Source organism: Pleurodeles waltl, chromosome 1_1 (genome assembly GCF_031143425.1).
Source record: "Pleurodeles waltl isolate 20211129_DDA chromosome 1_1, aPleWal1.hap1.20221129, whole genome shotgun sequence".
NCBI classification, from domain to species: Eukaryota; Metazoa; Chordata; class Amphibia; order Caudata; family Salamandridae; genus Pleurodeles; species Pleurodeles waltl.
The window spans coordinates 445,489,042-445,504,025 of NC_090436.1; the positions used below are offsets into that span (position 1 = coordinate 445,489,042).

Consider the following 14,984-nt stretch of genomic DNA (forward strand, 5'->3'; position numbering starts at 1 on the left):
GGTCACTTTGGGCTTCTTATTCTCCCTGCTGAGTAGGGAGGATGGGTTTAGAGCAGAGCTAGTCAGACTTCTGAGTATGTAATTTGTGTTTTTTTCCTTTTTCAATCTGGCCTCTTCTTATGTTCTGTGCTAGTCCTGAGGCTGGAATGGGTTATCTCCGAACTCTTTGGGTTCCTCTTATACTCCTTGTGGGATATGAAGTGTGGAATGGTAGACAATATGCTAGTTTCTGTGAGTACTCCAGTTGATTCTGGAGTTTGTGGATTAATCAGTGGTCAATATTATTCTTTTGAATGTTCCCTGCTGTGCTTGGGGCTTCAGGTCTTAGAAACTAGTCACTTTGGTTTCCTTTAATACTTCCTGCTGTGCATGGAAGGTGAAGTGTTGGACTATAAACACTTTGGTTGCTGTGAATGCTCTCTGCTGGGTCAGGAGTTTGTGGATTAATCTTTGGTCAGTCTGATTTCATATTAAACCCACTTCTAGGATTGAGCTTGAGGTCTTAGCAATAGGTTACTTTTGGTTTTACGTAGACCTTCCTGCGGGGTAGAGAAGATGGACTTTTGGCTTATATTTCCTTTGGTTTCTGTGACTGATACATGTTGAATCAGGAGCATGTGGTTGAATCCTTGGACAACCTTGCTCTCTCTTATGCGCCCAATTAGCCTTGTAACTTGAGGGGTTTGAATCCAAATGTTTTGGCTTCCTCTGGTACTCCAGGCTAGGCTTGGAGCATATGGTTTTAAGTTATAGCCACTCTGTTTCTTTAAGTGATGACCCCTCAGTCTGGAGCTTTTGCATTAAGACTGAGTCACTATAGTTTTCTCTTATGCTCATTGCTGGATTGGAGTCCGAACACTCTGGGGGTTATTAACAAAGGTAACTTACACTTATGAGTAATTTACATATGTAATTTTGAGTAACTTCACTGCTTCAGGCTATTCACAATATCAGAGTGCAAAGTGACTCAAAAGTGTAGACTTGCACATCTCCCCACCACCCTCCGAAAAAAGGGTGGAGCCAAACTTATCAATGTAATTTACTACTGCCAAAAAAGAAACCATAGTAAGTCTAGCACCACACATGGCCAACCAGTGATACTGCAACACCCATGCCATAGAAATAAATGACAGTAGAAATTAAAATAAAACCTGTAGAAAATAATGTTAATTTAAATTAAATCATTCAAAATATTTAAAAGTAAAATTAAATATATATAATTTAATGTTCAAAAAGTATCTAAAATTAATACATATTTATTATGTAATTATAAATGTTTTAACAACCTTTTCTGAATTATAAAAATGTTTGATTAAATATTGATAAAATGTAATTAAATTACTTTTATTTATCTATATATCACTTTTAATAATTGAAAATGCATAGCAAAACGTTAAATTAGGTGGGAATGTATTTTTTAATTCAAACTTCAGCAAAATAATTTGAATTTAATATACTTAATTTAATGTTTAATTCAGAATTATGTTATTAATACAGTAGCACTTTTCTTTTGTTCTACATTTGAAATAAATATATAAAATGAATTTGAAATAACATTTAACACAAAATAAATGTTTTACTAACTATTTCCAACTTTATTAAAATGATTATGCTTTCACTATACCTTACAACAAAGAGACCTCTACCATCAGGCTGGCGCTGGACTAATTTATTACGGTTGTTGGTCCCTTTTTGGCTGTAGTATCTTTAGAAGGGCCATTTGTGAACAGAAGTGGGTTTACTTTTTTGTGCATGGGTACACATCCTTCCATAGCTACTTCCCAAACCTCCTTAACCCTTCACCCCTCCCTTAACAACTCCCCTTTGGTAATAAGTATTCCACATTTTTCAGTCACTCTCCTCTCCCTCCCACATTTACTACTAAACGGTACAGTCACATGTGCAGAAAGGTGGAGAGCATGTTATTCCTGCATTATTATATGTGGATGACACAATATTGTTATTTAGAATCTTGTTGAAGCCTCAGAAACTGGTTGATTCCTTTGTGGCGTTCATATATGATTTGGATTTGTCCACTAATTTCATCAAATTCTTTTGTGATGTTAGTAGGCTCTAAGTCTACAAAAACAAAGAGATTTCAAACAAGGGGACATGACTTAGCTACGTTTCATTCATTCTCCTATTTAGGCGTGGTGATCAATAACACTTATACTTGGTCCCCCTTAATTATGAGTAAGAAAAACACTCTCTTGAGATTGCTCACTTTAGTCTCTAGATTTACCTCAAGGCTGGGCAAGACACCTTTGGGGGCAATCCTGAAACTGCACCAGTCAAATGTGTGACGATGGTCTATTGTGGCGGGATGTATGGGGTTAAAAGAACATCTTGCCCCTACAGATTGTTGAAAACAAATTTTGCAGGCCATTTTTATGTGTCCACCAGAGTGTCCTCTCATATATTGTTCACCAACAGTTGGGACTTCACCAACTATCTAACGTTTTTGACATTCAAACTCTATTGAGATGGCTTACTGTTTGGTTGAGGCCTCAATGCAAATTAAACAGGAGCTTATAAATTGAGCCTTAGTTGTCTGACTTCCTATAGTCCTCCGTGCTGGGCTTGGAGTTTTTACACTAAGTGTGATTATTGTGCAAAACCTTAACCATCTGTGTAGGAAGTATGCACACACTTTGTTACATAATAGTCGCTTTGGAGTTGTTTGATGTGTATTTTGGCTGTAACGTTTTTCTTTCCAGAACTTGTCAGTTATGTGTTCATGATCAATAAAGTTCATAAGTAGACTGGTTCTAATCGTACCTTTTAGTTTCTATTTTCATTCTTGGAATAGTATTGGTCCTTTTACTCCTCTTCAAGGTTCATCTGAGAAGAGTGTTAGACTGTCTAACTAATTATACCATTTGTGTGACTGTGTCACTTGTGGGCCATTCAGGTGGCTTGCCTGGTTTGTTCATAGATCACCTACACAGTTTCATTTTACTGAAGATGATCTCCTGCGGGACTATGAGCTGACTTGCTTGGTGAAGCTTTGGCTCCGAGACTATTGTTCCATGATTGTTGTCTAATTGAATTTCCGTTCTTGGTGATGTTGTTTTTTTGGTATATGATCTAGGATTTGGCATTGGTTCCCTAATTTATCTTGACTAGGTGCCAGGGTGGTAATTCTGGTGTATTTTTTATTATAATTTTTTAATATAGTTTTTTTTTTACACATACAGACCGTCCATTCAGTTCCAGTCAAGCGCTTGTAGTTCTGAGCTTTTGTTGCTGGTTCTTTGGTGTGGCTCAGTCAGACTGGGGTTTTGTCCAGGTGTAACTGTCTGTTTCAACACGGTCCTGAGTATGGAGTTATTTCTCAGTTGTTTCTGGTTCTGTAACTCTTGTGTCCTTTCCAGCATTTCTTTTGTAATACTATTTTGCAAAAGGGTACTTTGTATTTGGTATTACATTAGTTCTCTGGTGTACCTCAATTAGAAAGTACCGGGGGGAGTGTGGGTTGACCAGATAATGCACAAATTATTTACCAGTGATCTTCATTACTCTGATTATGTTTCCTTGTCCCTTTACATATGGACCATCATCTCTTCCATGATTTCAGGAACATCTGGAGGTTTTGACTGCCTTTAGGACAAAAGAAGGAGGGAGAGGCAGAAGGTAGGGGGGAAGGGGAGGGGCAGAAGGGGTGTATAAGGAGGCTAGTTTCAAATTTGCTAGGTAAACTGTATCTATGAGGACGTGGACACACTGTAATTAGTAAGTACTTGGATGAGCAATGATAATCAGAGTAATGAAGATGACTTGTAATTGGCGTACCCTTCAAGATTTTTCAATTTTCCTGGGACCTACTGTTATTGTCCTGATTAGGAATTCAGCCCTACACATAATGAAGATCTATAGGTAGGTTGGTAAGAACTTAAAGACATTTCTTGAAGGATGTCTTCGACAGAAAGTAATTTGCTTTTCACTGTGCAGTATTTATCCTTGAGTATGGGGTACAAAGTAATTTCTCTTTAGGATGAAAGTTGACTATTCTCGAGTAAAGATGAAACCTGTTATTCCATCAAAAACTCCTTCAGATCTATGATGATCACTGTGCAGTGAATGTGTGCCCTTTGCATGCACTCTGTCTTCTTCTGACTGGGTACAGGCACACTCAGCTTATTGTAAGAAGGCAGCTCTGTTATCAGAATAGTACAAATCAGCCCTGCCAGAGGAGAAGAGGGGTTGGGAGGTGGGAAGAAGGAGAAGGCATGACATTGAGAGTCACGACCAGGTGTGTTGAAACGTTCTGCACCATGCAAAAGAAGTTTAGGCAAACATAACATGACCGAATTTGGGGATGAATGTGAGGGAAAGGTGATGAATGTTACCTTGTTAGTACTGCTGATACGGTACTACAGTTCCCCGTCTTGTTTCCATTGCAGCTGCCGTCCTTGAATCCGTGTCCTTGGACAGGGCAGTCCCTGAAAGCCCTCAGACTGCAGAGACAGCAGAAATGTCTCCTTGTAGATCTCCTTCCACTCCACGACACCTGCGATACCGTCAAGCAGGAGGTAAGAACGCCTACGAAACACAAAGAACTGCGACTGTGTCGTCTGGAATTTTCATGTGCTAGAATTGCGGAATAATTCTGCAAGTATGTGGTATGATTATGCCATCTACATTATACACAGTGAGCTAAAATTGTATTCTACAATTGTTCTTGTCAATTCCATGATATGAACAATTGTATTAGCAATTTGTGATATTTGATGCAAACATTATTTCCTCAAGTAGCCTATTGCACATTGTCCTTTATGCTTCTGTGTGTTTGTTAATCTGCACCAAGCTGGATATCCAGTCGTGCACACCGTTTTATTGTGTAACATCCTCAAAAACATGAAGAGAAAATCAACCTCTCTCTCCTATAAGGGGATATTTATTTATTTTCAGCATTGTCTAAGCAAATCTTTGGACACTTAATCGCTAAGGTTATGTGGTTTGTTAGCATCACCATATCGTTCTCTTACAGAGGAAGCCATGGAGGAAAATGTCTCAGCAAATTAAATTCTTCCCTGTTATAGCTGTGGGAACCTGTAGTTCACAGGCTCAGATCGTGAAAAGGCTGACGGGCTTTCATCTTTCTATGTGATACATTTTTTTACAATATGTTGATATCGTTTTTTATTTAAAGTGTCATTTAAGTGCTACTAAAGAGGCAAACTGAAAAAACAAGCAGTATATAAAAAGAATGTTCTCATTATAATTAGTGTTGATATGACTTACTGTTGAGCTATTTTTTTCTTTTTTTACGTGTGTTATTAAGTTTTTAGTCAAGATATGACAATAGCATCAAGTGCCAATACAAGCATAGCAATACTTGCATATATAGCAATGCAGTCGTCGACACTCAACATTTTGTGGAACATTATGAGCAAACACATAACCGTTTATTTAGAACAATAGAAACTGTGAAGTCTGCATAGGGTAGGGATGTGTTGTGTCATGCAATTTGGGTATGCCAGGGAACAGCTATTCCCAGTGTCGGTCATCCAACAAAGGTGTCGTAGAAACGGGACGGGTAGCCAGTCTGTGCAAGTAAGGGAACCCATGTGCAAGAGTCGGTGGCATTTACGTAGAGCGGTGAGACATATGCCCAATGATGACACTTTGTCTGGGAGCCGGTGTGTTGCTCAAAGGCCACGCTTCACACTATCACCTCCCAGGACAGTGAGGCCACCAGCAGCTGCGTGACTGTAAATCTATTCACGTATTGTACACATGTGACTTGGGGTGGGCGCACATCATTTTTAGCTTCGTCATTAAGTAACAAGGTTTCCCAACACTCCCAAACCATTTAGGTGTCCTCCCGCATGCAAAGGAGTTTGAGAGTGTTGGCTTCCACTCATGTCCATGTTAGTAGTGTGGCTAAACAGCACTGAAAATCTGAAGGAGCAGGTGCCTTTCATGACATCGCTCAAAGCCTTTTAAATAGGGCAAAGGCAAGGTCAAAAAATTTGTGAAGGTGTCTATCACCTTTCGCACTGGGACATAACCCCAACAAACATGATTCGGGTGTGGGTGCAAGGGTATGATCTGCAAGTTCAGCCACCAGGGCTTTAACCGTGTGCCAGACCATGTTGTAAAACCTGGTGGCTAGTAATTTACAATGAGGACATTCTGTGGTGAGGGCTGGAAACATAATTAAATTATGCAAAACAAAATTGAGGGTAACAAGATACCTCCTTCACCAATTGAAGCACCCAAGACCATGCCTTATCCGACAAAGGTTGTGGCAATTCCCTGTCCCATCTGGTGCACACCCCCACCGCATACTCCAGTGGAGCGGAGTGAGGGATGCATAGAGGGTTGTAAAGCGCGACGCATACTATCATGAGTCTGGAGCACATGCAGTTTGGCAGATGCGGGAGGCTCCCCATCCCCAGCATTCCACTTGTTGTGCAGTTGCATTGTATGAAATGTTAAAAACTGACCAGCTCCTTTTCAGTAAATGTCCATGACATCCTGAAAAGACATGATGGCCCCCCCTTGATAAAGCTTCCCCAGTTGTTTGACTCCCGCTTCCCTCCAGGGAGCTGCGTCATATCTTTGCATCATGGACCAAAGATGTGGCAATTCCCAAATCCTAATGGCCTATGAGTAGGAGCGGTGAGGCACCTAGTCATGCACAAATCTGTGCCAACAGGTGCGGACCACAGTCATCTAGCACGCCTCCTGACGGGGGTGGCTTTTTGAGTCAGACAGCCACGTGTAAAGGTTCAGGTTTCCCAAGATCTCACAGGTGGATGCCAGCTTGCGGCAAGCGGGTATGCGCAGCCAGGCCATCTACCACCATAGCTGCACTGCTGTGAAGTAGAGATCGAAATTGGGTGAACCTAGACCACATTCTGTCAGGGGACATTGTAGAGTCACAAGCGCAATTCACCGGCGACCCTCACTCCATATCAGTTTGAGCAATAGACCGCGCAGCTCTCGAAAATAACTCCTAGGAAGCAATATTGGGAGCACCGTGAAAAGTAGTCTGGGGAGCACCAGCATCTTGGAGATTTCCTCTCAACCCAATGGAGATAGGGGCAGAAAGGCAGAAGCCTGCAGATAGAACCTACAGCCTTGTCTACATTGCCCTCTCTGACTTCCTTCTCCAAATTATAGATCGGAACTCCCAGGTACTTGAAAGTATCATAGCACCACTGAAAACGAGTCCCCATAGGCTCAGCCCTATGCGTAGAGGGGCACAGCACCAGAAGGAACAAACAGGATTTAGGCCAGTTCACTCTGAGCCCTGAGATGTCCTCAATTATCCAAGTAACGAATGAGGCCTGGGAGGGTGGACTCTACATCGCGCAGGTAGACCAGGACATCATCTGCATATGATGAAATGATATGATGTACACCCACCTACGGAATACCCCAGTCATGCACCCGCTGGCGAAAATGGCAAGCCAGCAGCCCCATCGCAAGGGCAAAGATAAGCAGGCAACCCTACCTGGTGCCTCTTTGAATAACAAAGCTGTCAGAAATCAGCTGGTCAGTTTTAACTCGCGCTGTCGGACTATTATAAAGAGTGCAGATCCATCCCAAAAGCCAGGGCCAAACCCCATGGAGTCAAGGGTTAGAAGGAGAAAATCCCAGCTCAAGGTGTCAAATGCTTTCCTGATGTATAACGACATAGCCACCTGACCGAAGGCGTCGGTGGGAGTGACGTGTATGAGGCTTAATAAACGTCAGATATTGGTGTAAGTGCTAACCCCAGTATAAATCCTGATTGGTCGACAAGCAAAAGGTTATTAATTATAGGGAGCAAGTAGTTTGCCAGCGCTCTACCCAAAATCTTGCAGTCGAGTTTCAATAAAAAAAGAGTGTGATAAGATTGAACATCCAGTGGATCTTTACCCGGTTTAAGAAGGACTGCGATCAGGGCCTCATAGAGCGAATCCTGAAGGTGTCCTAATGTTTTGACCTCATTAAGCATTTCCATCAGATGTTGAGTGATTTGAGTGGGAAAAGTGCCATAGTACTTAATCTGCAAACAGTCGTTGCCCGGGGTCTTGTTCCGAGCGATTTGGGAAATACATGCCCGTATTGCTTCTAGCTGCAGGGGCTCATCAAGCTCAGTCTGTAGCAGGTTCAGCTTGACCAATGGTCAGTCATGGAAAAATCGATGCACACGCTCTGGTGTGTGTGGAGGGAGGTGTCCTGTCGCTGCTTACACACCCCAATAATACTTACGAAAGGCAGCATTAATGGCTGACTGCGAAGTGATTAGCGTGCCATCATCGAGGCAAAGTGCCCCAATCAGTGCACACCACTGATCCTCCTTCACAAGCCATGTTAACAGCTTCACCGAGCAATCCCCCTTAGCATGCAGTAGGGCTGTGTGTCTCTTGCAAACATGTTTCCCAAGGAGTGCCTCGGCCTCAGCCCTCTGCTTACGCAGCTGCTAAAGTTGCTCAGCCATTGCAGTATGAGTAGCCACCCTTAACTCCAGAGGAGTTGCTCGATAGCTACTAAATGTACTTGCTCAATAGCTACTAAATCTCCCAGCAAGCAACAGCATATCCCTCAGGAGGCCACCAGGCAGTGGGCACATGCGAAAACCTTGTGTGCATCCCACTCTAAAGCCTGGAATGAGGCAGTGCCCATGTTGAGTTCAAAGTAGTGTTTGATGCACTGCACTAGCTCCTCTCGAAACTGGGGGTCAGATAGAGCCTCCGTTTGCAGCTGCCAGGTGGGTATATTGGGGCACTGTCTACCCCAACACATGGTTATCAATAGGGGGCAATGGTCCAAGAGGTTGTGTGCTAAGTACTCCCCATAGGTCATCAGGGAGCCCAGCTGTTCCATGCAGAGGAAAAGATCGATCCTAGTGTGCACATCATGAACCGGGGAAAAGAAGGAGTATTGGCTGTCTAACGGGTGCCTAAGCCACCATACATCATGTAGATGTCGGTGTTGATAGAGTTGCGAAAGTGTTGTGTGGTGCAAACACAAGTGGCCACCCTGTGAGCACCCACAACAAATGGGGCCTCTTGAGTGATCCTGATGAGCACTGTCCAAGAGTAAGCTGACATAGATATGCCGTACACCTGCCCCCTCCACTTTGTGCAGACTGTTTACAGCTCCGGTAATGTGTGATACATTTCCTGGAGCATGGCAGTGTGCACATGACGGTGTGTATGATATGCATAGATGCAGAATCTTTCCGCTGGAGTGGCCATACCATGCACATTCCATGTGAGTTTGTGATATTACAGAAGCTGAATTAAATAAACCTAGGCAAATGTCAAATTTCATAGACAGCTTTATACATGAATACATGGGGCCATGTACACATAACCTGCCCAATAAGAGGAATATCTGCCACAACTTTTATACATGAAACCACAAAGGCATTCAAATACATCATCTAATCATACTACAGAAAACAGTGATTTCTTCATCACTATGAACAAACACATGGTGTGATGTTGGTCAGAAGATGCAGGGAGTTACACAAACATTAAGCATCTAACCAATCACAGTAAAACAACATTTCGTGATGGCAGCATGGTACAAGATGAACACAAGCATGATCCTTACATTACTCAAATGGTTGGGACTTACCAAGGCATCAACAAAACATTTCTTCACAACCCCTATCTAGACCTATGTGGACATAAGGTGTATATCTGTTGTTGGGCGAATGAAACAATGCACATTGAGTGAGGTGTCTCTTTTAAGCAAGCCTTGCATTACAATCTATTTGTCTGGGTACACTAGTTTATCTGCAGAATCCCAATTCTAAACACACTTTGCAGGGGGTTGTCATCATTGAATATCATAAACTTGAAACAGTCAAGGTGGATTCCACATAAAATAAAACATGCTTCTACATGGAATGTGAGTGTCAGCTGTGGTCCCCATCGTGCGAACTGGAAATGGGATTTGTAATGAAGGATATGGTGCCTCTCTGTGTCCCCCAGTGGTAGTGATCCACATCAGAAGAAGGCTCGCACAGCCAGGTAGGGTGCCCACTGAGAACATGTGTAAGCAGAGGACCCTTTAGAAACTCCAACTAAACAACAATGCGTACCTGAACAGCAGTGAGTCGAAATGGCTGCATCCTTCCCAGGACAGTGGACTTGTGCGCCCCTGTCCAAAGGTCCCCAACTGTTAACCAAAAACAAAACAATGAAGAAACACAATCCAACACGTCCTTATTGAAGCACTGGCGGATGTGATGCAGCAATTAGGACTGGTTTCCATCACCTGAGCCCATCACAGAGGTCCCAGGGCAGTTGTGATATGCCAACTGCCCATGGAGGTGAGGGACCCATTGTGAGAGGAGGGTCACAGTAGATCGTTGGCGAATTGAGGTGTGATTTTAGGATCAGGTGTGCTGCACCTGGTGGAAGTCTCAGAGGCATCTGTGTCTGATCCAGAGTCCAAAACCAGCTCAAAGTGCAAAACTGTGAAAAGGTTTGTGCTGTACAGGGAGACTGGGTCCTTCACCTGGGCCTGTTCTGTGACCACCTGGTCCGGGGTAGGCTGCATCTGCGCTGCCCTGCCCTTATGACGTTTCAGTCACAGAAAACACCATTCTTGGTTGTGCCGTGAGGTATTTTGCGCGGAGCCAGGTCCAGACATCCTCAGGTGCAGAGAAGATGTGGGAAAACTTGTCATCCATAACCTTAAGCTTCACAGGGAACAGAAGAGCATAGCAAAGTTGCAGCACCCACAGATGTTGTTTCACATTCATGTAGGAGCCCCGGAGGCACTGCACCTCACTCATAAAGTCCAGATATGCTGATGTTTCTGTGTTCTCACAGCGCCAGGGGCTCTTTGTGTGAAAACGCTGCAATATAAGGTCTCGATAACGATAGTTAAAAAAGCAAGCCATGAGTGGACTGCGACGAGCTCCAGAAGGAGGTGGATGACCGGGGACGCGATGAGCTCTCTCCACAGAGAACAGCTTGGGGGTTTGTTCTCCAGCATGGTGGCCATCAGCCAGTCCTTTAGGAAGAGCACAGCACTCCGATGTTCTGACCATTACGGAAATCCCAGAAAACAAATGTTGTTGCACCATGAGAGGCCCCTCTGCATCCTCCGCCCAGCGGTGCAAAAGAGGCTACACCTTCCTTCATGGTGTGCAACGTGGCCTGTAGTTCAACCACAGTGGAGCCCAGAGAGGTCAGTGTGAATTCCACATAGTCCACATGGTCCTCTTTCTGCAAATTCATGTCCAGCGATACAGCTTTGATTTTCGCTTCCAGCAACGTTTTAGTGTCCAAAATGGCATGAAAAACTTTCTAAATTTCTCCGAGTGCTGGGAGACCAGTGCCAATGCATATTTCATCACAGTTGAAAGAGTAACGGTAATTTATATTGATGAGCCTGGAACAATGAAGTGTAGATTCACATCCACATTTAATAACTCTAACTCCCACCTTAGTTATCCGAAAAGGAACACAAGATGAGTCAGAACTTCCTACCCCGCCTACCAGTATCAGTACTTTGTGCACACCGTGTTAGATGACCCCCTCCTTAGTAAAAGGACACAAAGGTCTCATTACACAATCTGTTTCTTACTTTAAGATATCAAATCCTATGGCCTGCGTGTACCAGAACTGTAGGTCAAACAATTATTATTGTGAGGCACATTAGTTAATCTGGGTTGCATATTTAATGTGTATATCACAATCCTGTAAACATTTAACCTAGAACATGTTGACCCTGCTACACATCTATTGAATTAGATACATTGCCTCCTCCTCTCTCATTTTATAATGTGCTTGTAACTCACTGTTCATGAACATATTTTCGCTATGCTGCATGAGCTCTACTTACAATGCTATCTAGTCTGCATGCAGTGAATAATGCCCCTTTCCTGTCTGTACAGAGATTACGTTCAGTAAATTTATAATGGTTGACTGATCGCTCAGTTCTTAAGATCTAGGAGTTAAAGAGAATAATGTCACTTTCCTGTCTGTACAGAGATTACGTTCAGTAAATTCATCACAATTGATTGATCTCTTAGTTTTTGAGATGTAGGAGATAAAGAGATAAGGTGTCTTATCGTGACTCCCCTGCTTCTAGGAAAGCTTGAAAGAATATATAGGGCAGACAAGTGTTGCTTCTCCATTCTGAGCGAGGAAATAAACAACCTCGTGTTCTTTGCTTCCATTATAATAGTTTCCTGCTTCAGTCCTTTGTGTGTACCCTGTATGTGGGGTGGTAGATACTCGTTTGTTTATCTCTTCAAATTAAAGTCAATTGACTTTGCTTCCGACCTGAGCCCTTCATTTCTTACTCAAAACTCGTATTAGGGTATTTCACCAACACTAACAAGTATCGTTCTTTAAAGGTGGTTTGTATCTCCTGTTAATTGTTTAATCCTACCCTGTGTGTCTTAAATTGCTTTTTCTGTATTACATTTGAGCTCTAGAAAAGGTTTCACTGTAAACTGATTTGAAACCATAACTAAGTCTTCTATATTTTATCTCCGGTGTTTAATTTGAAATTTCAAATACTGACATCTGTGAAATGTTGGGTCATCTCTAATATTTATTAAAATATTTGAAAGTTGAACCACTGTTTACAAAAAGCTGTTGCATAGAATGTACGGATATTCCATAGGTGTTCCCATCCCATGAAGATCTCGAGGCTTTCACTCACTAAACAGAAGTACAAATTGGCTTGAATGGCGAAATCTCAATAAAAGAATAGACAGATAAATTGCAAATGTCCCTGATAAAGCGCAACTGAGGAAATTACTGTGTATGGTTGGATGGAAAGTAAGCAACGATTTCCATCGGACTTTTTGAAGCTCACAATGAAAAAACTCTCCTCCTACTGAAGGTGGACATACGATTGGAGTCTGGTTAAATCAGATTTGCATTATATCCAATGGCTTCAGGAAAATTAGGCAAGAATAATATTCTCATCTTCTAAACCAAGACTTAGGCCCACATTAGCAATTTTTTGCATGGACTCTCACATGATGCAACGCAATTCCAAAGATGCTGTCTGTTTACTTACCATTGCGAAGGTCTGCGTGCACAACACTAAACTGCTTTCCTTTGCAACCCACATATTCGTTAGTAAATGTGAACAATAACATTATTGCACACAAGATTGATATTTTGCTAGTACTGGAATTCCACTTACATGTATTGTCTTGGTCTGCAAATCTGAGGATGCCAGTGCGAACTGCCCTGGTCTGTGCTGCTGTGCACCTTTAACTGGGTACACTGGTAGCAGTCTTGGACAGTGCACCCTAATACATTAAGGGGGTCATTCCTACTTTGGCAGGCGGCGGAGGCCGCCCGCCAAAGTACCCCCGCCAGAACACCGCTGCGCGGTCAGAAGACCGCCGCGGTGATTCTGGCTTTCCCGCTGGGCTGGCGGGTGACCGCCAGAAGGCCGCCCGCCAGCCCAGCGGGAAAGCGCCTTCAACGAGGAAGCCGGCTCCGACTGGAGCCGGCGGAGTTGAAGGCGTGCGACGGGTGCAGTAGCACCCGTCGCGATTTTCAGTGTCTGCATAGCAGACACTGAAAATCATGGTGGGGCCCTCTTACGGGGGCCCCTGCAGTGCCCATGCCATTGGCATGGGCACTGCAGGGGCCCCCAGGGGCCCCACGACACCCCATACCGCCATCCTGTTCCTGGCGGCCAAAACCGCCAGGAACAGGATGGCAGTATGGGGGTCGGAATCCCCATGGCAGCGGAAAACCGGCGGTACACCGCCGGTTTTCCGTTTCTGACTGCGGCTGTACCGCCGCGGTCAGAATTGCCCTGGATGCACTGCCAGCCTGTTGGCGGTGCATCCGCGGTACCCTACCCTGGCGGTCTCGGACCGCCAGGGTAGGAATGACCGCCTAAATGTGCTGTCCCCGGCACAGCAGCAAACACATGCCTTCCCTGGCGGCAGTACTTTAGTCAAAGGTGGACCGCTGTTTGAAGCTGCTGAGCCACTTTTCACGATGCAGGTGGCAACTGGCCTGTATTTCAAAGAGGGACTGAGATCCCCCTGTAAGTAGGTGAAGTGAGTTACTGCATCCTCCTGCACCAGGATTTCTGTGGATGTCCTTGTTATCCCTTTTTTCACCTTCCAGTGGGTGCCCTTCAGAGCTCTCCAATCGCCTTTCACACCTCCAGACAACATCTGATGTACAGTTTAGTGGTATTTTTTTCCTTTTTCGACCATGTCTGAGGAATCCAAAAAAAGTATTTTCAGGCCTTAGAAATCCTGTGGGAAATCAAGACTCTTCTCCGTGAACCCCCACAAGGAATGTGTGTACAGCCTTTACCCTCATTACAAACCTAAGGAATGCAATAATTGTCACACTTTCTCAATGAAGACCCTCAAAGATCGTGAGGCTTCTTTGGCTCCAGAAAAAAACTGAGTCTGAAGTTAAAGAAAAAGGACATTCTTCCTCAGAGAAGTGAAAACGCGAGGGCTCCTCCCCATCTGACAAGGATTCAAAGAGGGCTATATCCCACAGTAGGGAGGGCAGTGTTGAGAGGTCGAATAGCAATGAACTTGCTGGACCTTCTCCCTCTCACATAACATCTACCTCCTCAACTCCATCTGCTCGTATTACTCCATTCAAGGAGCCATTGACGAAGAAAATACGTCCATTGATGGATTTGTCAATGATAATCATCCCATTGGTGATTGCTTCTTTGGGGATGATGGCAGTGTCCCAAGGATCCCTTTCTGTTCTGGTGACCATGGTGATACCTAGTTGACGACAACCGCATATTCATCGTTGACGAAGACACAGATGACGGCATTGTCGTCAAGAAAGTCACTGTTTGCACGGATTACGACAGTAGCTCTGTCGACACCCTCAAATACGTACTGTGTCCTTCTGTTGAAGAGAATTCTATCCAGGGCTACGTTGTTGATGAGCCGGTTGAGGGCACCGTCAACAACCCCATTGATGGCAGTAAAAGATACTTTTGGACAAGGGTATACCTGCACCTATGCCACAAGACTTTTCAGAGGCTTCACCTTTTCCTAC

The 14,984-nt window shown here is 43.8% G+C and overlaps 1 protein-coding gene across 1 annotated transcript in view; it reads left to right on the forward strand.

Annotated features, from left to right (window-relative positions):
• RASGRF2 (Ras protein specific guanine nucleotide releasing factor 2) overlaps positions 1-14,984 on the forward strand; it is a 1,901,930-nt gene that overhangs the window by 1,228,384 nt on the left and 658,562 nt on the right. Inside the window, exon 16 of the mRNA XM_069224559.1 lies at positions 4,404-4,532. Within this exon, the coding sequence (XP_069080660.1) occupies positions 4,404-4,532 (129 nt within the window). The remainder of the gene's footprint in view (positions 1-4,403; positions 4,533-14,984) is intronic.